The sequence below is a fragment of the Anarhichas minor genome, unplaced genomic scaffold (genome assembly GCF_050575085.1).
Source record: "Anarhichas minor isolate MPS153535 unplaced genomic scaffold, ASM5057508v1 ptg000043l, whole genome shotgun sequence".
Classification (NCBI taxonomy): Eukaryota; Metazoa; Chordata; class Actinopteri; order Perciformes; family Anarhichadidae; genus Anarhichas; species Anarhichas minor.
The window spans coordinates 5,344,465-5,370,784 of NW_027466489.1; the positions used below are offsets into that span (position 1 = coordinate 5,344,465).

Sequence of the window (26,320 nt, forward strand, 5' to 3'; positions counted from 1 at the left end):
TTAGTGACTTCCTCTCTGCTAGCTTGTCTGGGTGGATCGGTACCGATTCAAAGGTCTGGATCCAGACAATCAACTTCTCATGTAACTCTCGGCTGTTCCCTGTAAATGACACAAAGACGTATCTCGTGGAGAATCTCAACGTGGCACGACAAGCCTTGTACTCGCACCACGTAGGACTCATCAAGCCTGAGCTGTCAGGTTTGTGTAGCTTCGGGCGAGCAGAGACACACAGATGTCAACACCAGAGGGCACTCTGGTGCAACTCAGAGCGACGAAGACCTCAGACCTTGAAGCTCCCTAAATGTTTGATAGACGAGCTTTGGGGGAGGTAAGGTGAGACGGATGAAGCGGATTCTGGTTGCCTTTCCTTGACGTAGCCTCGGGGCTGAGCACACCTCCTCTTTGAAAGTGCAGAGACCTGTGCAGGCAAAGACCGCAGCACGAGATCAAACGAGAGGACCACGTGCATTATGCGTGCGTGCTCATTATAATTATTGCTTCAGACGGAGAAGTTAATGAGTGCAGTGGTTCTGTGTGTTTGAGGATATTTGTAATGTTTTACTTGTGTGAATGTCATGAGACATATCAAGTATGGTGTTCGGCAGATAGAGTTGAGATAATCTTCTTCCTAATAGTGTTTCAGTTTATTGCTTTAGCAGAGCAGTGATTTAACTGCTCCCATCAGCCGGATGAATCATTTTGGAGACTCTTAAATTACACAACACATCTTTTTTTTTTTAGAGCTTTAGCCTAATATTAATTTCAGATAACCCCTAAAAACAACAAAAAAAAGCCAATAGCTTACAACAGACTGCTAAAGTAACTTAATTATTCCTGTAAATATTCCAATGTATGAAAATGTTTTTGTATATAAAATGAAGAAAATAACCAGAGAACTTCAATTCTATAAGCCCACCATCATGAATGGGCCTATTGTAATACATCCTCCAGGGCACTAGAGAGTGTGGGTTTATATCTTAATCAATGTTCAGATTGAACAGATTGATGTCAGACTCTCCAACCAACAGTCCAAAACATAAATATACCTTATTTGTAATAAGATAAAAAAGAGAGAAATCGCCATATCTGACGAGCTGGAAGCAGGAAATGTTTGGTGTTTTTGCTTGCTAAATTACTTAAATGATTTATCAATCATCAAAACAATTGGTGGTTATTTTTCTGTCCCTCAACTGATTCGACTCATTGTCTCAGAAGATGGCTTCAAAACAGTTTGTTTTTTATTGTTACTGGATATTCATTAAGCCTTAAGCAATATTCAACCTGATACATAGTCCTAAAACATGTATAATAATATGGATGACGTATCTGGTGATTTGTGCCACCGGCGTTATAGCTGCAGTTCTTGTTCTTCAACTGTGAGTGATAGCAAAATTGCACATTCATTTCAGTTTTTTTCCATCGCTTACGAGATTAAAAACCTTACACTCGTGCCTCAGGAGGGCCACATCACACTGGAATCAGATAAAGGTCTCTCAAAGGAGAGCTCAGTGACTTTTTAATGGACACTTTCCCCTCAGGTAAAAATGTCTATTACAGGATGGACACCTTTTCCTTGGGATATAAATGTCTCAATCACAGGAGTGAGAGGAGAAAAGTCCTCTGAATAAAAGCTGGGGATATGAAGCCGCTTGTCCTGAGGGGGTCTGCTGTGAATAAACGGCGCTCCGCTTCAAACTGCACAGTTTGTTGTGGAACAGCTGTAACCATGATGCAACACGACTCAACTTCAGAGTGTGAAATAACAAAGCAGAAGGGTACAAAGTTGCACAAAAAAAATCCATAACTTTCTGGGTTTCTGACGCAGTGCATGACTCAGATTCTAGCTTTCTATCAGGATGATAGGTATGATAATTTATTCCCACCAGTATAACAACCAGTCATTCAAACGCGTCACGGATGGCAAATGAAGAGGACCTATTGAAAGCGGCGGCTCACCCGCAGTGAGGGAACACTGAACCCATGCAGACATCTTGTTATTCATCATGTCACATGCCCGGCCCTCAGCCTATGCCAAAATAGAGAACAGCAATAAAAAGAGTGCACAACCTCCCACCTCCCAGCTCCCAGCTGGATGGCATAGCAGGACTGAGAGTTTGGCACATCTCTAAACTAAAATGCCTGGCATGAAATCCTCACTCAACTGGAACAGGTATTGACAAGCAGAGGATTTGTCTGCCTCCCAGATATGTTTCATTTTGAGGGTTTCATTTTCAACTCTGTTGATTATCTTGCTCTCAAGTGAACAGGATAGATCATGTTCACTCTCTGACTAAAGGTAACAACACTACACCAGTGTCAGTATTAGATTAAACTGACACGTAGTATGTCCTCTACACAGCACTGGTTTTCTACCATTTTAGCTCATGACCCTTTAAAATGAAGCATGTCAAACTTCTCAAAGACAACATTTTTAGGGAGCTATGAGCACTTTAAGTAAAGAGGGATTTTTATCTGAATTGGATAATTGCTTTGAACGTTTGTACGGACACTTGTGGTTCCCAGAAAAATCCCACAGACATTGTTGATCCCCTGACTTTTAATCCAGTGCCACCGGTAGGTCAAAGTTTTAATTTGTCCAATATTGTGTAACAGCAGTATCCACAGCAACAGTAAATACACATATAAATATACATATCAACACCAAAGATATAGATCTATAAAATACACAATATGAAGAATATATTCGAATACAATATAAATATGCCAAATCAACAACTAGAATCTGAAATATAAAAATAGGATAAAATACTATATACTGTATACATTAGAGTGACATAAGTTTTGTTTGAAATTAAATGAAGTAAGGTAGCGGGGAGTATAATGATGTGCAGGTTATTGAAGGAGTAAAACAGAGTGAAGTGTGGTTTAGACGGAAACTATAAAGCTGAGAGTATTTGTTAGACAGCTGAGGTGTTGTGGGTTACTGCCTTGGGCAGGAAATATTGTATGAATCAGCCTGTTAGAGAAAGAGCTCTGCTGTCTGTCCAGTAGGTGGTTGAAAGCGGGGGGGGGGGGGGGGGGGTCAGGGTTATCCATAATGGGGTAACCGTTTGTTCAGTGTCTTTCTCTCCACCACGACTTCAAAGGTGTCTGGTGTGCACCCAATTACTGAGCACCCAATTACTGAGCCAGCCTTCCTAATCAGTTCATTAAGTCTGTTGTTGTCGCCGACTCCAATGCTGCGACTCCATCGAAGTACAGTGCACTGGCCACAACAGACTTATTGAATGTTTTGAACATCTTGCTGCGCATGTTAAAGGATCTCAGCTTCCTCAGGAAACGGAGTAATTTGTTGGTTTACGACCAAATATACCAAATAATACCAAATACTAATGATGTTCCAATTGTGTTTAGCGCTAATTAGCTGATGTTAGCATGCTAATTCACTATGCACATGACAAACATTGCTAAACATCAGCATGTTGAGCCGCTCTCGTGCAGGTATTTTACCTAAACATGTGGGTCAACCTCACACCAATCCTTGGAGGTGGCAAATACCAATTATAAAATACTCAAAAATAATTGTATTTCCAATACAAGTAACAGAAATACTGTGCATCCCTAATTGTAACATTTTCAAATATGAAATAGGTTTTTCCCTTCGGATTATTCAATAACACATTTTGTATGTCAAAGAGGATAACTTTAAAATAGCTATTGTTGCAATTCTAGAAACATTTACATTATTACTGGACTACTAGCACGGCTGTAGACTCTTAGTTTTATAGGCCTGAGCTGGTAAAACCATCCAGTGTTTCAAAAGAAAATAGCAAAGATATGAGAAATATCTGAAAAAAATGTACTAATTTTATGCAGCATATAAATTATTTTTTTCATATCTTTTAAATTGTTCATCCCACAAACCCTGAGATCTAACTTGCAACCCCTTGGAGGCTACGAACCCCCAGATTGGAAATGAGGGATGCCTCAATCTAGTATGCTGAAATCGGACCTTATTAAGTGGATCAGGCATCGGCCATGACAGGACTTCATCCATATTTAATACAGAACAATTCAGTGTTTGACCTATCAGTTATTCATTCAGTCATGGCTGCTGCAGACTGTTCAGATTTTAAATTTGGGGTAAAAAAAAAAAAGAAGAAAAAAAGAAAAAGAAAATCGGTATTGATGCTCTACAGCCGGTGTGTTCATGCGACCGGGACAAAGATAAAGAGACAGGCTGATTTTTGCAGTAATTTATTTTTACATTAAAACATTACCCACAAACCTCAGCTGCAGCTAAAGCACACTAAAGTGTGTTCACACAATGACGGGTGCACAGCGGCCATCATCAAAAGACACAATCATCATTAAAAGTGTCATAGTTATCATCATAAATCATTTTAACAATTCACGTCATTACCACCACCCGACAATAATCTCCTTAATATTCAAACAGAAAGTCTCCAATGAAGCAGAGTCCACTGAAGTCTGCAACACGGCAAACTGGGGTCAAATTTAAGCATTTGTTTTGAAGCACCAGCTGGCGGGGATTTACTCCTCAAGGACAACAGCGTCTCTATCAGAGAGAAGTAAAATGACTTAATCTGTCGCGTCTAAACCTTCTGGTAATTATGATCATCACACATAATTACACAAATCCTGTTTCACAAAACAGATTTACAGAGTGATCGGGATACATTTGCTGAGTAAATCCCAGAGAAAAAGACCTGTAGATCTGCTTCAATAATTTGCAGCTGCTTTACCATTTGACCCTAGTTTGCTTCATACTGCACATATCGGAATCACATCCTACAAAAACAAGGGCACTGCCCCAATCTTCTTTTACATGGACAACACAGACAACAGACACACACAAATGCAAAGATGTACAGCTGCAAAGGAAGAGCGAGATGATTTTTATTGGTTCTTTTTTGGAGATTTACCAAAGTTCTATCTGATTCTAAAGTATTTTGTAATGATCACTTTTTGGCCGCTACATGGGTACGCTCGGAGTGCCAGATGGGCTTTAAGCAAGCACAACCAAAGCTGGATTTAAAAATGATAGCGGAACCAGGCTGCACAAACCTACCCGTGCACATGTCCGTCCGTCCGTCCGTCCGTCCACCCACGGATACATCTCTCAATATGCTGGACCTGGCTGAGCGAGCAGATTCTGCAGGACCTGTGTACAACTAATGATGAACAAGAGCACTTGAGGCACCTGGGGCGAAGAAATAAACATGGGTGAGCCTCAGGGGAATCATCAGAGATTCAGACAGCAGCAGCCTTGGGAATGCCAGTCACCCAGGTATAGCATATTTATTTTGCATCCATCACCATTTTCCTTGATAATTGCCACTTCCCAAAGTATCCAGCTTGATTTCATTTATAATTACATGATTTCAAATAAGAGAGATCAGTCGGCCTCTGTAGAATTTTAGAGTAATAATTCATCTTTTAGCCTTTTAGATTTTCAAATCGGAGAAGTTAAGCTTTTACAACAATAGGGCTTTTCACAATGCACTTAGCCGGGGGCTGAGGGAGCTTTCACACCGGCACATTCCAAAGAGGGCTAACCCCGACGTTAGCCTAGGGGCTTGCATGTGCTGCTCCGGAGCGGGGTCAGATTCCAGTTTGTGGGGGTTATCGCCTGAAAATCGACTAAACACAGGGCTAAAAGTTGTGCAGTGTGAAACAATGGGATTTGCGTCATGTTTTTGTTGTCCAATCGGAGTAGTCACACATCATTCTAGAATGTAAACATTAGTCACATGTTCCAACGGACATTTAACCCAGGGCTAGTAGAAGTGCAGTGTGGATCGTATAGCCCCGGGCTTAGGTTAACCCTGGGTTTTAACAACGTGCGTGTGAAAAGCAGCAAAGTTATCCCAGGGTCCAACTCTTAGCCCAGGGCTAAGGATAGCACAGCAGTGGGAGCAGCCTATAGAGGTCGCCAACTCACGGGGCCATCTACTCAGACTGCATGGTTTAACATTCTTTTGATTTGAAGACAAAAAGATCAGACATCACGACTGAAAGCAGTCATGTACTTGAATAACCCACAGGTGTAGCGTATGCTGATGACTAGCATACTTGAGGTTTCGGTGCAGAAACTTAAACATGAGCCAGCATGATGAGAGACTGTTTTTAACCCTTGATACTTTATATACAAACATGCAGATCCTCACTCCATCAGTAGCAGCATATTTCTGGACAACCTCCACCTCCAAACACTACATGGGTAGGGCTGGGCGGTGGATAGGGACGTGGATAATCGCTGCTGCACATAGAACAAGAGCTTTCCTCGCCATGATAAAGACTGAATAGACATGTGGATGTGACCCGCAGGAGGAACAGAGGTCATGGACTCAGACGGGAGTAAAAAGTGGCAACAGACCTGGAGTTCAAGGTCTACTGCTGGCCAAACAAAAGCCGAGTGCTGTCAAACACATTCCACACACAAAGCTAAGGCGACTGTACAGCACAGAGAAGAAGACTGACCCGTCTTCAGTGTCCTCTTGCCTGGAAAGAGAGGAGACAAGTCGGACAAGCCTGGGGCTTGATAAGGAGAGCGGTGCCCCCTGAGAGTGTGCAAGGTGGGCCTGGGGCTTTAAGAGGAATCACTGCCACAGACGCCAGAAGAGCCCAGGGGTCCCTCCGTCTCCACTTAGTGTCCTCTTTTCAATTAAAGATGTGGAATGAGGCTCAAGTGCACGCCATTATGGTACGGTCGTTTCAAGTCCCACAAAAATAACAGCGCGGGTCTTAAGAGCAACATCAAGCACGATTCTTAACTGAACTGAAAGAAATAAACATTTCACACACCCTATTAAACATTTTGAAAAATTGATTTCTTAAGAATCTTTTGAAGTCCTGTGAATTATCCGTCAGGACAATCTCGAGCGCAGACGTGTGACGCAGCTCTTAAAGGCGCACAGTGTTGATACGCAGCGGCTGCACGTTCTTGCCGTTGGCGTGGCTCTGGCCCGGGCTGAAGTAAGGGAAGACCTTGGCGGGGAATTTCTCCCGGTAGGTATAGAGCCAGGACATGTCGTCTGCATTGTAGAAGATGAGCAGGCCTTTGTGGTAGTCTAGGTACACCCCCACCTTCTCCAGCTTACTCTTTACATTCAGGCGGGTCCACGGCTCGGTGCAGGCGCTATACTGGTTGCCGTCGTGCATAACGATACAGTAGAAGCCGCGGCTGGGCTGGATCTGGATGCTGCCCTTGCGGCTGACTGTCTCGTGGGCCACACCGATCATCCACTGGGTCTTCTCCGACACCATCACCTCCCAGTAATGGACGCCCGACACGAAGCCTTCAGCGCCCAGCACGGAGACCTCCACGTCAAAGCGGCGCGGGGAGTCCTGCAGCGGCTGTGGATGGAGATTCCCGTAGGCCACTATAGTACAGTCGTCTGACAGGATCAGTCTTTGATGGGCTGTTATGGGGTCGAGGGTCAACGGTACTGGCACTGAGGACAAGACAGTTTGAGCACAAAGAGTCAGCATTTATCTTGGAGAAAACAGTCAGCCTAGATAAACAGGCCAGTCATGGATACAAGTAAGTAGGGGAAAAAACTAAACAAACAAAAGCGAGGAGGACTGCAGTGTCATTCTCAGAGCCTCATTTTTCTTAATCGTTGCAGATGCTGTGTGAACAGTTTTATGCTGAGGCAGCGAGTAAATACATCCAAGCTGCTCAGGCACTTTACAGGAGAGGTGGGGTCAAGGTTATGAACTGATCTCTGAAACGCTCCCAGAGAAAAGGAAAATATATACTGAGAACACTTTGACCAGGAGGTCACTGGAAATGGTTTTGGTTTTATTTTCTTATCCAGCATGGACTACGGTGGGAAATAAAATCAAAGAATCGATGAAAAAACAAGTCCGCTTTCTTCCCGTCTACTTTACTAGTCCAGTAAATGTTGCGATCACTCAGCTGCCCGTCCTCTCAGCTCACGTCTAACATTTAATGTGAAATCCCCGTAACTCAGTGGAGGCCAATTCAATTTAATTTGCGATGCTCGAAGCATTGAGAAACCGCATTTTTAATGATTTTTTTCTATGCATTTTGCTTTTATCTGATATCTTTGACAAAAGAGACCGATAGTAAAGACAGAGAGAGTGCAGGGGGAGCTGACATGCAGCAACGACACCGTTTAAAATGCGCCTTGTGCCGCGTTCACACTACAAGCGACAGAGCTAGCGACAAAAGGGCCGAGCTATTTTGTCGACAAGTGTCCGTTGACGTGTTGCTCACGTAGTTATGTCATTAACATGCACTGGGAAGACGGAACGGAACAGGGGGATGATTGGTCGATGCTTCGCCGCATCACTTCAGCGCTGAAAAAAAAAAAAAAAAGTAGTGAACTGCTCGGTATTTTTCGTCTCACAGCAACAACGGGGGCGCAGCAGTAGAGCTGTTGCCACCGCAGGACACTATTAAAAACATTGTATCTTTGGATCGCCTCACTGTGGGCAGTTTCTCGTTACAGTTAGAGGAGGTGATCAAAGCCATGCCCTGTGGTAAAAGATGACCGGCGGCTTGTTATTACACGACGCCACCGACTGCTGCTGCTCGACTTTTATTTCAGGAGGATGAGCAACATTTTATTTGTAATCTGTTTTACCTTCATGCATAAACTAGAGTCTTCAAAGTCAAGTGCTCTCCAGAGGTTGCTAGTGTAGCTCAATGTGAGCAATATCAGACCACAGGAAGGGTGCAAATAATAGAGTGAAGCAGTAATTACAGCGACGGGAGGAGCTGCTCCAGGTCGCTCCACAGGCTCCGGGCCCGCAGGAGGCCGTTTCTCAGTGCAGTTATGTGGTTTTAGGGAGGGAGAATCGGCCCCCATGTTTGCTTATTAGGGAACCATATCAGGCTGAACAACAGCAGCTTGTTCTCTTTGCTCTCAGGGAAGAGTGGGAAAGGCATTCTTTCAGTTCCTCTATATTTATATCAGGATAAATGGAGGTGAAACGTCTGGCGCCCGGCCAGCGGGCAGGACAATGCCTTCTCTAGTCAATGACATCTCCAGTGTTTGTTACAATCAAGTCATTAAAATTTCATAACCCGAGTGCCTCTTTGTGTCATACAGAGAAACCTGCAAGCGTACACGCGTCAGCGGAGAAACCATTTTTCCTGCTGAACATGAGAAGGGTGAAAAAAAAGAAAAAGAAAAAGCACGTCTGGTAGTTATTCTCGCTAACCCTTCAGTGACAGCGAGGGATGATGGGAGGAATGTCTTTACTTCGTCTCAGGCAACCGCTGGTGATGGATCGTAACCAATTGTTCCATTTGGCAGCCAGTCAAGGGAGACCAAAAAGCTGCCTGCCTGCATCGTCGTCCTCTAGGTCCGACCAACAAGGACAAAGCATCCCAGCAATCCTAATTCAGGGCAGGATCAGTTCCTGCACTCCGTGTGTCTGAGTCACACATCTAGCTACTGAAGCAAAATTGGATAATCAACCTGCTTTTAGAAGGAACATTTACACATTTTGGAAAATATGGTTATTTTTTCTCTTGCCGTCAGTGAGATGAAAAGACTGACACCCCTCTGCCATCTGTCTATTAAATAGAAGTCTACAGCCAGCTAGAAGATGGTTATCTTAGCTTAGCATAAAGACTGAAAAACAGCTTGCATGGCTCCATCCAGAGGTAACACAATCCTGCTACAGCATCTCTAAAACTTGCTAAAGAAACAGCAATTAGTGGTTTTAAATGGGCACCTGGCCTAGAAATACATCAGATCATAACTGTGTGTAAAACCCACAGAATAAAGAGAGGTATAAATTGTGAGCTTTAGAGGTGCTGGATTCTGTTGCATTCAAACAGAGCCATACTAGCCAGCTGTTTCCAGCATTTAAGCTACGCTAATCGGCTGCAGCTCTATATTTAACACATGAGAGTGTTATCGATCTTCTCTTCTAATTCTTGGCAAAAAAAAAAAAAAAAAAAAAAAAAAAGCAGATAAGGATACCATCCATTTAACTCCTGCAGTGCTTTACGCTACACTACAGCATAAAGTATATAATGTATATTTACTAACCAGCATGTTTGCGTAACATAACTCTCCTGTTCCAGTCATGGTCACATACCTGGTGAGATATCCTGGAAGAGAGACTTCCATATCGTGTACTGTAAGGGCCCCATGTACTTGGATGTCGGGAAGTCTTCATATGTCAGATTGGTCTCATGTATCTTCCCTTTGATTCTGGGAAAGATTAAAAAAAAACAAAAAAAAACAGATCAATAATAGTCTAAATCTAATTTGCTGCTTTTCCCTTAATAACACTGCCTCTGGTTCAAACCACAACGTCGCTGCTCCAAGTAATACCCTGGCTTGTGACTTTGAAATGTGTCATTATAGAAATTGAACCGCTGACAAACTGCTTCATGAATCTCAAGCAACAGAGACGAATGCATCAGGGAGAGAGGGGGGGGGGTCAGCTCTAACGCCATTACAAAATGATTCAATATGAACCTCCACATGAATCACTCGGCACACTCCTACATGCAGTCCAGAGTTCAGGCGGGATATGGAGTGGGTTGCTCACCACGTTGAGATCCTGAACATAACGGTGCGGTACGTTGAAAAAGGGACCTTAGTGTGTACGTACGTTTGTTCATTACGTTTTTCATGGTATATTGTCAGACAACAGGGATTGAAAATATTGCAATGTTTGCAAAAAAAAAAACATCCAGTTTTTGAAAGATAGAGTGAAATGTACATTGATCGTACCTGCTTGCCCATCATATTTACATACATTTACAATCTCTTCTCACACATAACATCCACCTCCAGTTTAGAATAAATAATACCAAAAAAAAGCTTTCATTCTGTCACTCTTGCTAGCTCTATATTCAACCTCATTAATCTGTCCAAAGATATTAAACTGTTCAATTAAATCGTCCCCAGATTAAACACTACAGCTGGTTTACTCCCGGCCTAATGCACCATCTGTTCACGGATAATCTGATGCTGTTGCTCAAATCTGTACTTTCTCCAAAATGTAAGCAACTTTACATTTCGCAATAGCAGAGCACACATGTCGAGAGATAAAATCCTTCTAACATGACAGCAAATATCTTACAGTTAGCTAAAGTGTTGATGCAAGACTTCAAGAGTTGATAAAAACCTGATCCTTCTTGATTCAAATGTGTTTACAACCACATTTCTTTTCTTATCGGACTGCAGTGACGATACTGGGACTGCTTTAGCAAACTCAGAGCAGGTGAAGCACCTCTCAGATGTGACGGCTATTCCCTCCAGGAAGTCGTGCCTCCCCGTCTCGTTGAGGCGCTCCTGCAGGATCTGGATGCCCTCCTTGACGTCGCGCAGCTGCTGGCTGTAGCGCTGGATCTTGTGCTCGATGTCGGACAGCTTGCGGGCCGTGTCCATCTCCAGCTCCTCCAGCATGCTCTTCTGACGCTCGCGCAGGAAGCGGTGAAGGCGTTCGAATGCGTCGCCGATGGTTGCGCGCAGACTCTTGGCTGAGGACTGAAAAAAAGGTGATTTACTTTTAAAAAAACAACAATTAAAAAAAAAAAAAAAACAGCCAGACTATTTATAGCCAGTTATTCATAGTTAGCTGGGTTTGTTGAGTGCCTGCCTCTTAATTAGACACGGGTCAGTAATTCAAAGGCTTACAAAGTGCTCTAAAAGGTGTTAATATTACATTAACATTCATTCATTGATTACATTTCTATAGATTTTAAGTGGCTCTCTGAGAACAGTGCGTGTACAACCTTCCACTGAGGGAATAAAGAAGCTTTTCAAATGTTTTAATAAAGGAGAAACAAACAGTGTACTGTAACAGAAATAACCCAAACAGACGTCCAGGACGGGGACAAGGACATCACCGCCTGTGAAGACGTCTGATTACCAGACCGGAGGCCGGACAGAGACGCTGAAGCTAGTACAGACAGAGCCGAGCAGTGTGCAGGCGACGGCAGACTGAAGAGAGCGGAAGAAACTGATTTGTTACTGAAGAGGGAAAACGGGAAGCTGGACATTAAAGAGAATGAGTCATCGGAGTGTCAGAGAGACAGAATGAGAGCCTTTCAATTAGAAGCATCTGAGGAAAGCAAAGACTGGACTTCATTCAGAGGTTCCGTTAAAAGTTTCCCTGTCATCGCTTTACTGAAAAACTTGTACTTTTGTCGAATAAAATGAAATCAGCGCATCAAAGAGCAGCTCAGAACAAGAGGAAATCATCTAAACAAGAAAGTTAGAAGAAACTGGCTTAATTCATCTGTTGGGATTTAGGAGTTGTGATCTGAAGTTTAATTAAACTGGCCGAAAAATTCAATCAATCCTTCACAGACCAGGGGCAGGTATTCTCACTCTGCCTGTGGGAAACCTTTCAGATGACCATTTCTCTTCAAGCATGAGAGCCATGACATTAATGTGGGCTGTACGGCAGCCCTCCTACCTAGTTGAGAGTCGAAAAACCGGTGGTGTGGAGAAGGAGGAGGAGGAGGAGGAGGAGGAGGAGGAGGAGGAGGAGGATTGCAGCAGCCCAGCTATCAGTCTCTGAGTGATGTTGCTGCTGTGAGGCACTGAGAGGGTGTCTGCAGCCCTTGGAGACAGGAGGCTGGCTACCTTACAGGGAAGCATGTGATTATAAAGTGAATCCCTGGTGGGCCTGTGAATAGGACACGATGTCGATCCTTCAGACGACAACCCTCCAGAGCACACACGCCAGCCATGGACCCAAATTGGAATGCGAGGCGGGCACATTCAGTTTAAATGACAGCCGGGCTGTCGCGGGGATTTCATCTCAATATTAGTATAAGAAACTGAAACGCAACCCTGTCATCAACATTAAAAGGGGAAACCCACTGATTTTACACATCAAAGTCTGTTGACAGGTTTCTAGGCGTAGTGCTGTATATGTGAAAGTGTTTTATAAAGCCGTGAGCGAAATCTGATAAATTGCCTCGAATGATGTCACTCGAGTCAGCGTCGGTTGGGGTTGTGGAGTTAGAAAGAAGTGAGCTCACCCGACCTCCGCACCTCCTCATCTCTGCTCGAGGCTTCAGCTACTATAACACGCATGAATCTTCGACTGAACAGTCAGCGGTGGAGCTGCATTATGGGTAATGTACGTGCCAGGCTTCAAAGATGAAGAATGTGTGGAACAAATCTGACAATATCTCTGGCTGTGCAACATTGATTTTTTTATCTTTTTTAACTGTCCATTACGAGTCTGACAATGTTATAGAAATGCAAAGTTGATGGAGTACTCCTTTAACAACAATGAAGAAGAAAAATGACAAACATTTAGCGAGACGAAGAAATGCAGGGAGACGTTTGATTGTCATGCTACCTAAACACATCAGAGATCAATGTGGTCACAGTGCGGCTCCCTTCCAGGCAGAGCACTCTGTGCAAATGGATGTAAATCTAATGAGATCAGCTCAATTCCAGTGAGGAGTGGGGGCGGCTGAAAGGCCTACATCGAGCAGTCAGAGCGAGTCAACGGACGGGCTGAAATGCACCGGGCCCGGCTCTCTTTGGCAGGAAGAAGGAGCGGTGCTGTGACGTCGGACAGCAGGTACAGAAACAGGAGAAAGATGAATGCACTCCCTAAATGAAAGATAACGCTGACGGCTGAGCCATCATCTCTGCCAGAGACCCTTCCCTGGTCAGAAGCTTCACTGTCACGACAGGAGAGATTAGAGACGTGCACGAGTGGAGGGGTTACATGGTGACTGGATCACGGTCCCCTGATGTAAAGAAAAGGTGTCCGGATCAAACAGCCGCTCAATAAACCAATTTTATGTGTCGGAATTTATCGATTGGTCAGAATTGGTTTGGAAGAGCAGATTTATAATCAGTGACTGAAAGACTGCACACGTTAAAAATACCCGTTTATAAGAACTCATTTTACTAAGTGAGTATTACCGTCTCATCTGGATATTTAAGATGCAAGCACGGATGTCTTGTTTGAATAAATATCCACACAGTCGGTTATGACTGACTTCTGATCCCGTTTGTTAATGTATAATTAATGACTCGTTAAAAAAAAAAAAAAAAAAGAAGAATTCTACCAATTATTTTCTTGTTTCTCGATTAATTGTTAATTGTTTTAAATGTTAGAAAATAATGAATACAATAACGAATAGACATCACACATTGCTTATTATGCCCAAGATGGCGTCCTAAAAATGCAAATATTACAGCTGGAAAACATTAGTCGATTAGGTGATCCTTTTATTGAAAGAGGTCATTTTTGTAACTTTTTTAAGTGAAAATGCTAAATATATTCAAAGGTTCCATCTTTTGGAATGTGAATATTTTTATATATAATTAACTGTGACGTCATATATTTTATATTTTATATATATATCAATCCTATATAATATGCGATAGTGTGTGTAAGAAGCTGGAACTTGGAGGTATTTGGTATTTTTGCTTGGAAAATTACAATTAATCAATAATGAAAACAGTTGATGAGCTGATAAATTCTGTTGATCTATTAATCAATGAATCCATGGATTGTTTGAGCTCAAGACCTGATAATTAGTGCTGAAACAATTAGTCTGTTTATTGATGACTCTTGTGTATCCAGCAATAATGATAAACAATCCCTGACTCCAGCTCCTAAAAGTTAAAGATTAGCTGCTTTTCTGTTTTATATCTTTTTAAACTGAATGTGTTTCACTGTTGTGGGATAAAGTATGACTTCACTTTAGGCTCTGGGGATTGTAATGCCCATTTTACACTATTTTCTGACATTTCTATAAACTATATATAGATAGCGAAACTAATTGGATTTGCAGCTGTATGAGGCTGGTTGATTGCTGCGGGTGCCGCTCCATCAACGAGAACGGCTTGTTTTAAAAAGCAGAAGTGTTTGGGTACCTTGGTCTCAGTAAGTTGCCTCTGCAGGAGCTGCAGGGCCTCGGTGTGTCCCTTCTCACTGTCCTGCAGGGTGGCCAGCTGCTCCTTCATCTCCCTCTGCAACACAACAAACAACAGGTCAGTGACTGATGATTGGAGCTCAACGGAACGGAGCACAAGAACACATTCAATGATTTTAGAGGATTTCATTAAATACTGTACGACGTCCTTTTCTATTTAAAATGCTCCACTTCTTCTTTGCTCAAACAATGTCTCAAAACAGTCCGTCGCATGAACATTTTTAGCAAAAATAGATATTTTCCAATTTATTTAAATTGTATTATTTGTGTAACAGCTCTCTTTGCTCGGGGTACGAGGCAGCAGAGATTTAAGGCTCAGCTACAAAACAAGCAAGGCAGATGGAGAGCGAGATATGAAAGAGATGAAATGAAATCTCTGGAGATGTTGGGCTGTGTCGGAGAAAACTGGGTCTCATCTCTAGTCAGGCACACGCTGGCATCAACCTGCACCACTCAGCCACCTTCAAGTCTCCCCCAAGGCAGGAAAGAGGCTCCGCAGGAGCTGGCTGGGACGCCTGCTGTCACGAATGGTGCAGAGTTTTTGTGCCGGTCCCATGTGCCAACAACAGGCGCACTCAGATTTAGGTTTTAGGATAGAAGTAGTTCAGCAGATTCCCTCCCTTAAGTAGAGACTTGTTTATACAAATGTACAAGTGCAAGGCTCACGGTACAGCACTTTGTTATGCAGTGCTTGGCTGATATTCTCATACTTAATAAATAATGAGAAACGAAATGGTCGAGAGTTTGAAAATCAGTGTCTTGCCCAAACACTTCAATTTGTTGATGGGACACATGTTAGCTCTTGTGAAAATACAGCATTATAGAGAATGATCCATCATACCCAGGTATGTGGGGGAAGTACGAACTTCTGTTACTACAATGAACAATATGATGATTATGCACAATATACCCGCAAAATAAACTGAATGTATGCATTGGACAGAATAAGACAAAGGGAGCAACCAGGCACAAGCCTCATATATTTCTAACCCCCAGCGTTAAGCCCCCCCCCTGCTGCTGGTGTCTCTGCTCATGTAACCCGTGTGTCACACCGTGTCACCTGCCCTGAACACTAACTGCGGCAAAAATCCACCAAATAGAACTGTCAGCTTAGCGGGGCTAATAAAGCAAACATCACTTAGCTACCGGGCTGAAATAAATGCCAGAACAGCTCTCCGCTGACAGGAAACATACAGAGTAATTTATCCATCTCCAAGATTAGAACAGGTTCAGGTAGAGAGGGGAAAACAAATGTGTGATGCGTCAGAAAATACGTGACCTCGATGATTAGCTGCAAAATGAACAAAAAGGAGCAAATGTGGGCTGTTGAGCATGAAGCATGTTTCCTCTCAAGGACAGAAAGAGTGGAAAACAATGGTTGGTGCAGAGGGGGAGCGTGACTCTCCATGCTAATGACAGGAGTGCGGCAGGCTCAGCAGGCTCTCCGCCTCATCGCCACACGCTTGTCTGCAGCAGGTCAAAGGCCGCTCCCACACACTGAGACAGACCAACACTGACAGACTGGCAGAGAAAACATGCTCCTCCACTCCTCTGCTGCACATCGTCTGACTGACTGGCTGGCTGGTCAGAGAGGGGCAACTCTAACCGCTGCCGCCACGCCAATAGATGGACCGATCAACATGACATCTTAGACCCAAAATAATGATGAACTTCATTTTAGAGTCGCATTGTCCGGGAGTTTTGAAACGTGTGTGTGTAACAAACTGGATACAACCACTCTGAAGACAAAATTAAATGCACTGTAGAAATGAAAGTGAAATCAAGCAGGCATTTTAGAAAATCAGCCTCGGTGAAATCCTCTTCATACACTTTAAGGCCATAAACCTCGTCCATAACGTGCCATTACATAATCCTCTTTAATCTTCCTGGAAGCAAACACCGTCCTTTGAGTATCCTACAGATGGGAGATTTCCTGTGATGACATAGAGCCGCAGCTGTAGTGTCCATTACTACACCTGGGCAAGGAACTGGGATCTGAATTGGATGTGATTCAGTGGCATCTCGAGGAAAAGCTTTATGATGTGACGAAACAAAGACAAAGACAAAGACAGGGTGTATGTGTGTGTGTGTGTGTGTGTGTGTGTGTGTGTGTGTCTTTGTGTTGTGAATGGAGGCGTCTCTCTCCTGTCCATCACAAGTCTGACATTTCCCCAGGACATCAAGTTGCGGGGAAATAGGGGTCATGGCTGTGGGATTTTAAATTTGAAATACATTTCATCATCATGCTGTCATTCGCTTCTCCCGTCAGGTTAGCAGCTCTGGTAGATATTCACGAGTAAATAAATGCATAAATGATGGACTATCAGCAAGATTCAAAATGGGCTTGGGGCTTAAAATTCCTCAAACTCTCCTTGCAGCTGCGAGCTTGATTATATTCAGCAGCTCGTTCAGGATTGAAAGAGCGTTATTGGCTTGAAACTGCCAGCCCAGAAGAGGATTGAACAAAACAACATACAGGGCCACAGTATGAATAATAAAAAGCCTACAGGATGGAAAACGTCCCCTTACACACAGACGGGACTAGCTTCCAGGGATTTTTATTCACAGGCACTGATGAAAGGAAAGAAATAAACATATAACAAATTACACTTGCAGCTCATCTTCTGACTGGAGGACATACAGAATGCAGAGCCAATGTGCTACTTAGACGTATAATTAATGTGGAATCTCTTTCATCTGTTTACCATGAGATAGGGACTCAAACCCCAGCAGAGCCCACAATCACTCAGTGTACTACAAGCGATTTTCACAAGGACAGTTTGGCATAACCTCCGTCGAGCTGAGGGTGTAACTCTGTCAGTTAGCAGACCGGGGTGGGTGAATAGGACGCCGGCCAACAACAAAGCAGTGAACACACTGCAGCCGCTACAGTGAGGCTGTGAGCTTCATGCGCTTGTTGTAATGTAACATGGACCAGGGTATGAAATACGTCATCCACGACACAACACTTATAGTAAGCCCAGGAACAGAGTCGCTGAAGCAACGACGTTCAAGGCTTTCAGCTTGGACATTACATGGAAGCAACACACAAAGTGTTCACCCGCACGCAAGAGAAGGTTTAGTTTACTTCTGTCAAATGATCTGGTTTGGTGTGTTGTGGCGTGAAATCATCGCCTAAACTCCAGCGTGGTCTTAAAAACCGGGCTGACAAGGTGGGTCTTGGGGTCAGACTTTGGTCCACAACAGGTTTTTGTGACAGTAGATGTTATGCCATCATGAATTCAAAGCTACACTGCTGTTAAATCTGTCTGCTAATCGTTAAGTTTAAAGAGAGAGTTCTCCTCATCTACAGGCGATAACATGACTTTATTCATGAGAGTTAATTCTTTATTGAAGGTTTATTTGTTGTCATTGTACAACACTTTGTAAATTAAGTGACTGGAGCGACCACAAAGTAACTATCCATCCATTATATTATGATACATAATGCCTCTTGATTTATTTAATTTATATATATATATATATATATATATATATATATATATATATATATATATATATATATATATATATATATATATATATATATATATATATATATATATATATATATATATATATATATATATATATATATATATATGTTATGATGTATAACCGTACCTACATATATCTATATACGCTATGAGATATATTCTTTGGCCCATGTACTGATGATGCAGGATGACATCACCAAAACCGTCCAATCAATGAGTTGTGTAACACTTTTTGTAGTATTCACTCCTGCTAAACCACGGGGCATTTCATTGATTCCTGGCGGCAGGAAGAAAAAAATAAATGAGTAAAACATCAAGAGGAAACATCAACACTCATGTCATTGTTAGATTCAGCAGAAAGTAAACATGGCGCATGCAGGTAGAAAGGGACGAAACAAAACAGAAAACAGTGAGAGCCAAGATTAAATATCTGCTAGTGGACCAAATAGAAGTGGAATTCTACAAAGTGCTGTGTTTTCTAATTAGAATACAGAAGACAGGAGCGAAAATACACAGATGACACCGACAGTGAACCACCTCATGAACAGGTTGTCCTGATGAAACATGGCGACTAGCCCGTGTGCGGACCTGTCCTCGCACAGGGCCGCAGGTCACGACACTCGATGACGAAACCGAGTGCAGCCTGAAGACACTGACACAGTGAATGAGCTATAAGCGGACCTCGACAAGCAAACGGCAACTACCGACGTCACAACCACAACAATATGAGCTGTGAAAGGAGCTGAGGTCGAGCTGACCTATTGGTGCTGCCATTCAGCACCAATACTCTCTGGGAATATAACACATTGTGGAAGCACGCAGCCTTTCAAAATAGTTCTTATACACAAGTCACCATTCTCGCAACAGAGGCTGATATAGTTGAGACCAATCACGAAAATGTTTCACCTGTCGGTCTGGTGTGACGGCTGCTTGCCCCCCCCCCCCCCCCCCTCCCCCTCTCCAGGCACCGGGAGGCAACCAAAACAAACCAAACTTGTGAAAAGAAACAACAATAAATGCCGTCCCAATGCTGCAAACTCTGGTGCATCTGTGCACAGACATCAAACTGAGCTCAGCTTTACATGCCGCAGCCGTGTTTCCTCTAGCATCAGCAGAGCCGGCAGCCTCTCTCCAGGGGGACGAGAGCATCCCCGCAGCCTGAGCTCAGTCAGCAGAGCAGGCGGAGGCCAGCTGAGCTGAGAAAGCTGCAGGACAGACCTCCAACATCTGTCCTAGTGAGCCAGAGGCAGGCTGAGACGGTCTGTGCAGTACGCTGGCATGTGTGCGCATCCACTGCACAGGACGAGCCGCGGTGCTTTCAGCTCCGGACTGATGGAAGACACGAAAGATCATCGTTACTAGGACGGCAACTAATAGTTATTTTCATGATCGATTATATTTCCGACTCATCGGTTTCATGCTTAAAAGTCTACAAGATTGTTTAATTCATCGACATAAAATTAAATGCCAACAAATTTGACAATCTATTGATTGCTTGAATTGAAAGTCAAGGAAAAATGAGCAAACTCTGTTTCCAACTTCTCAACAGTAAGGATGTGCTGCTCACTGTATGGCATGACTGTAGATTGAATTTGTCTGGTTTTTGGGCTGTTGGTTGGACAAAACAAGAAACTTGAAGAAGTCCCCCTGGGCTCTGGAAACTTGTAAAAAGTATTTTTGACTATTTTCTAACATGTTCCTAAGTGAGCTTAGTCTATCTCGAAACCTACGGTAAAAATTTTTTTTTTTGTAAAGAACAAAACCAAAGATATTGAGTTAAAAATTATAAAACAAAGGGGAAAAGCAACTAATTGTCATATAGAAATAACTGAAATCAAGAATGTTTTGCATTTTTGCTCGATAAATTATTTAAAGAGAATTTTCCGGGTCCATTTTCATCTACCTGTAATTGTAGTGCAAATAATAATTTCTTCAATACCCATTAAGTTCATTTAGCTGACAACTTGTAAAGGAAAAAAAAAAGGTGAATTCCTCATCTAGCTCTATTAACAAGCAGCATTTAAAAAAATGTCCTGCTACAATATCAGCAGCATTATTTGTCTGCCGTGACTGACCCTGGGTCAGATCACAAACGACCCCACTTTTACTACATCTATTGTACGGGAAACATTTGGTGACGGCAGTGGGGATTATTGGAAGCGTGGATGCTGGCGGCCTCCTCCAGTCCTGTGAATATAGGGCACGTCATGTAAATGATGAATGCTCAGAGGCTGCTGCTCCACTTCCTGGAGCGAGGAACGGCACCGAGTATGCAAATGTTTTACCCCAAACAGGAAAATAAACAACACCGCACGTCTGTTTTAATACTTTTCATCCTTGAAAAAAAAAAAAAAGAATCATGGTGTTTTGATTGGCTGACAAAGGTCGACAGAGTCCACACAATGATAACAGAGTGTGTGTGTGTGTGTGTGTGTGTGTGTGTGTGTGTGTGTGTGTGTGTGTGTGTTATTATCACCAGGGAAGCAAAGTAGCTGGACGTCTGATGATTTTAAGAAAGACAGACATGTCTCAGAGCCGTCAGTGTTAAGTCTGATAATCTACACGGCGCAGGACAAGCCATTTAAGAGGAACAAGGAGTTTGTTGTTGGCACTCAAGTGGAAATCCGAGAAGCGATAAGAGCGCGCCTGCTGTTTGCAAAGAGTCACCAGCTTGACAGAAGCCACTCGGTGCTTCGCCATTTGTTACTGCACAACCAGCTCAAAGCTATTCAAATATGAGGCCGAGGTTAACACACAGTTTTTGCAGCTGAAGATGGAAATGTATTTGACAGACAGACGCTTTTTAAATGCTTACGGGCCTAATATGTAATTTCAGAATACTCTCACCACAGAAACCAGTTTCAACCCATCTCTGAAGAGCCATTATTCAACCCTGTCAAGAGCGAGGCGCTAATCTCAGAGAGGGCGATACATCACCAAAACAGGCAACCGGTGACAAAATGTCACATACCAGAAATGTACTTTCTTTAGGCCTGTGGGATTAAACACAACCCGAAACAAACCACATGTTTCTCCCATCGATCACCAACACCTATAATCATCATGAGATCATTAGTAAAACTGGTTTAAGAAGCTGTATTTGGAAGCTCCACCTGGATGTGATGAAACCACACCTTTATAAAAGTATATCATTTTAATATTTTGATTGTCGCTTCAACTACAACTTCCACTGTTTCAGCATTTAAACAATGTCAAAAGTTTCAACCAACTTTTTCTTTAGTTTGGCCTTTTTCTAGTTTCGTTTTCAAGGGTCATCCGCCAGATCGCTAGTCACACGCAGGCACAACAACACCGCCATCATCTCTTTCCCTCTGCACGCTGCCTTCACTCTGAGGACACACTGGGTAAACACACCCTGAAAATGACCCTTGGATATGTACGGATATGACTGCCAGCAGATTTTCTCCACAACCAAATACAAGCTTGTGTTATCTTTAAAAAAAATATAAAGCTTCTTAGGATTAGACAAACCTCTAACAGTCAGCGATAGTCAACATGTTGTTAATTTAAAACCATGTAGCAATGTGGCAGGCGCACAAATCACCTTGTGGTGATTTGTAAACCATGACGTGGTTGCATGCGAGTCAGCGCCACGCGGCAGGGATAACAACCAGATGTGTTTGTCTCTACTTCATCTTAGCGGCATGGGCACAGCTGGAAGCTCTTCGGTTACAGCTCTTGTGTTTGCACTACGCAGTCGTGTTTGTTCCAGCGCACCAGCAGCTCTGACCAAATAAAGTGTGCTACTGCTTCTCGTCCCCCCCCCCCGACGTCAAATAAATATTTGGGACGTGTGCCTCCTTTGTCAACTCACACTGTAGAATAACAGGCTGTTTCTGCAGAAGCTGGCAGTTAAGCTCCATGAATTTTAAGTATAGCCTTCAGTCAGGTCTGCATGTTATTAAATCCCCTGATGACTTCCAATAATCTACATATTGAAGCCTGGATCATCATATTTAAAAAAAAAAAAAAAAACTACGTAAAATTAAGGCTCAGCTCGAGCATGGAGCAGGAAAACAATTTTTTTTAAATAATAAATATATATATATACTGTATATATATATAATCCTAATTATAGGCAAACCAAGGCCGTTTACACAGCAAAGTATTGTGTGCTGTGCAAACAAAATACAGAAAATAAAGAATACCGAGTACATTAATAATCAATACTACCACAGTATAGAGAGACGATGTAATTCACCTTTTTAAAGCTAGTTTCTGTTTCACTTGCTTCAGCCAGACAATTGAATTTTCTACTGTGGATTGTTTTCACTGGGCTCCCAGCTGAACGTACTGTACATCTACTGCTGTGCTGAACAGGAAGAATTGAGCAGTTAGTCACTTCAACCAAGATGACACATGGGAGCTGTAGTTGTTGAAGGCTTTGTCATTTCATCTTTGTTAAAATGGCACGACTTAAATCTAACGCAGAGCACAGCAGTAGACACCAATTCAGCTTAAAATATGGACAGAAAGTTGTTTGTTTTTAGCTTTTCAGAAAGACAGATATTCCATATAACATAGTGGAACAGAAGCTAATGCAGCCTCTTGAGGAAATGAATGCTCATCTTTCACCACACATCATGGCTGATTTTAACGTGAAATCAACGTTTGTCCACACTGGCGTGTCATGGTAGTTTTTCACATTAAACAACGACACGAAAGAAAGCAGATAAATCTTTTCTTTCCCGTCCTGTTTTGGTCAGCAAACCCTAAAGCTGTGCTTGCATATCGACATTTTCTTAACATCATCTTCCAAACTTTAGTGCCACAAAGCCCCCCAATCAGGATCACATCATTTCAAAAGCTCAGTTTTCTTTTACACATTAAAATGTTTTCAGATTCAATCAGTCTGGATGCCGTTTTCAAAAAGCTACACTTTCAGGTCTCAAAAACATCAACTTGGCGTGGACGGAGAGCCAAAAGGACTTACAATCAAGCAAATAAACCAAACAGCTCTGCCTTTTATATATTTTTTAACCACCACCGAGGCATGCCTTGTATTTCTCTGTCACTTCAATATATGAGAGTGCCGATGAGACGGATGTTCTGACTTTTTCCTGATTCAAGCTGGAACGCTTCTCACAGCCCTCTCTAAACATTCTGACAGTTCACCATTTTGACGCTCGATGAATGCTCACTTGTTTTACAGCTGCAGTTATTGTAAGTCACGGCGATAAGAGCTTCTGCTAAAGGCTTAAACTGTGAACAGCTGCTGGAGCAGGAAACCACCGTTAATGTGCAGACTGTGGAGCGATGACGACGAGTGGAGGAACCAGGGCGAGGACACACAACACAGCTGGCTGCTCCCCACTGATTAGCCTGACCTTGTATGAATGCATTGTGGGAAATAAACAAGCTCGAAGATTACCTGGCCAGAGAGACTTCAACTGGCCATACATCACATCAACAGGCAATTTAGGAGTTCTGGTGTTTAAAATGGGGATATCAATCACTGCGCAGGCCAAACCAGGGCAGTCATGCAAAACCTTTATTCACTTTCAACGGTGCGTTCTCCCCTTCCATACACAATCACAAAAACTGAATATGTTTCGCAAAGACATGTTGGGTAATTTGACACCATTTCTCTAATCCCAAAGCTTAAACTAGACTGAGGCCCTGTCCACACTACTCCGTTTTTACTCCGTATTTGCTACGTTTACACTGAGCGCCCACACTACGCCGGAGTTTTGGAGCACCCTAAACGGAGGAGTCTGAAAACTCCGCCGAGGTTGGAGGTATTTGAGAACTCCGGGGTTGCGTTTGCGTGTGGACGGTCGGATACGGATGTGCTTAGAAAAAATTACTCCCACACCCGTGTTCGCTACTGGATTGGTTCTTGGCAACCATGACGTCTCCGTCCCTGATTCGTCACACTCACTATCACGTGACCCGTACCCGGAAGAAAACAAACTGGGCTACCAGCGATTCATTTCAACATGGATAACTAATTGCAAGCGTTGCTGCTAGCACAACAGCTACATGATGTTGCTGCTAGCACAGCAGCTAGCAGCAGCTGTTGTGCAGTAAAAGTCTGCATTTCTGTGGAGGAAGCAGCTGTTATTGGAGTGATTAGCGAGCGGCGTGACCGGCATCAGCCCTATGGAGCAGCTCGTTGTTTTTAGATTCTAATGAGAAGACATGCTGCACTAACGTTTTACTTCTTCCGTTTGGTAGCCTTGAGAGACCTTAGTCTGCAAGTATGTATTAATGAAGCATGAAAAGATGTACGTAGATATATTCTATTCGCGTGTTTAGTATAACATTTGTGTTGTATTAAATGCTAATCGCGGTTAGCATTTCTCCATTGGCGGTAATGTTACAATTAGCTTAGAAGCTAGCTAGGCGGACATGATGTTGAGAGCTACTAGTGAGAACAGACATCAACAACACAGAGGAAACGAGTGAGAGACCACATTGATGGACCCATAATCTAGTAAACGTTTATGTGTAAGTGTTGATGTTAAAGTAAATGTGGAGAGAGAGAGAGAGCGAGAGACCCGCAGCGCTGTAACTACGTCTGAAAAATAAAACTTTCCACGACCTGTCTGTTTGAGTTTATAGAGGGAGATTTTAGAGGAAGATCTTAAGTATCAAATACAACCTTTCATTATTAAAGACTACTTTATTACTCTGTAGTATTTTTATTTTTTTTAACTAAGCAAGCAATCCACTTCCTGTTTACACCGTCACGCGCATGCCCAGTGTACGTTAATGGTCACGTGCTGTCCGCCTTCGAAGGCTGCCTTGTGGACGCAGATCAACTCGAGAATGATGCTGAAACTCCCGTGTGGACGGAGATCGTTTCTATTTGACAAATCTGCATCCAAGGAGAAACGGAGTAGTGTGGACAGGGCCTGAGATTGAGCGTGCCTATCGATCATCTCCGGCCCCTCTCATTTAGACAAAAGAGGTATTTAACAGGTAAACATCTTCAGGCTCCTTCCCTTCCCCTCCCTCCCTCCCTCCCTCCCTTCCAGCGACCTGTTATCTCAGAGAGCGGGTCAGACCTGAGTCTGGCCCATTGGGAGCTGTAAAGGAGGGCTCCTATCAGCAGCAGCTCTAATTAAATCATCAGCAGCAAATCACAGACGCAGGGAATTACAGGAGATTACAGCCCCGGTCCGGCCCTGCCCAACCCCCAGAGAACAATGGCTGTAATCCGTCTTAATTCCCCAGCTAATCAAGCAACGCAGGGCTCATAGCCTCATGGCTGCAACGGCTGGGTACAGCAGTTCACATCCACCCGGATATCAAACTGACAAGAGACGAAACTATAAAGCAGAGAACCCTTAATAATGCGACCACTCGTGTGGATTTTTAACATTTACTAAAATCTGAAATTGTCTCGGTACAAAAGTAATCTTCCTCAGACTCTCATTTCATATTCACCACTTTTTTTAAAAAGGCTATTCTACCTCTGAGAGAGAGAAAGTAACATCTTTCTCTGGTCTTTTTCCTTTAATGAAATCTTTATAGCGGTGTCACTGGTGTGCAGGCGGCTCTCCCTGCTGATCTGCCTCCCTTTAGGGAGGCCCGAGCTCAGCATTAAGCCTCACTTTAAGCTGCACAACTTTAAGGACAGCACTTCCCCTTTCATCCAGTGAGATGACCATTACATCTCTCCACCGTGGATCCTTCCTCTCCGGCCTGCCAGACCAGTTACGACACCCTCAGCACCGCTGTGACCGACAGGTTCAACTGGCAGACACGTACATGTTCCACTAATGACATCATACAACCGGTACAATGCATTGATTCACAATGAATCACGGAAAGAATCACATGTGGGAGCTTGTGTATTTCAACAGAAATCGTAAGACACTTCTGCAGAACACACGCCTCTTCAGGTGTTGCTATTTTTGAGGTTGTGCAAGTGAATTTCTAAAACGAATGCCTTTCAGCT

The 26,320-nt window shown here is 43.1% G+C and overlaps 1 protein-coding gene across 2 annotated transcripts in view; it reads right to left on the reverse strand.

The window, feature by feature from the left end:
* Window positions 1-4,202: 4,202 nt before the first annotated feature.
* The window catches only part of trim62.1 (tripartite motif containing 62, tandem duplicate 1), a 30,195-nt gene continuing 8,077 nt past the window's right edge, over window positions 4,203-26,320 (reverse strand). Inside the window, exons 3-6 of one of the 2 annotated variants that reach the window (XM_076110666.1) lie at window positions 14,838-14,933; window positions 11,212-11,468; window positions 10,066-10,181; window positions 4,203-7,439 (exon numbers count right to left, since the gene is read on the reverse strand). In XM_076110666.1, coding sequence (XP_075966781.1) covers window positions 6,889-7,439; window positions 10,066-10,181; window positions 11,212-11,468; window positions 14,838-14,933 — 1,020 coding nt within the window. In that variant the 3' untranslated portion in view covers window positions 4,203-6,888. Of the gene's footprint in view, window positions 7,440-10,065; window positions 10,182-11,106; window positions 11,469-14,837; window positions 14,934-26,320 lie in introns of both variants that reach the window. The other variant, XM_076110667.1, reaches the window with a different exon arrangement.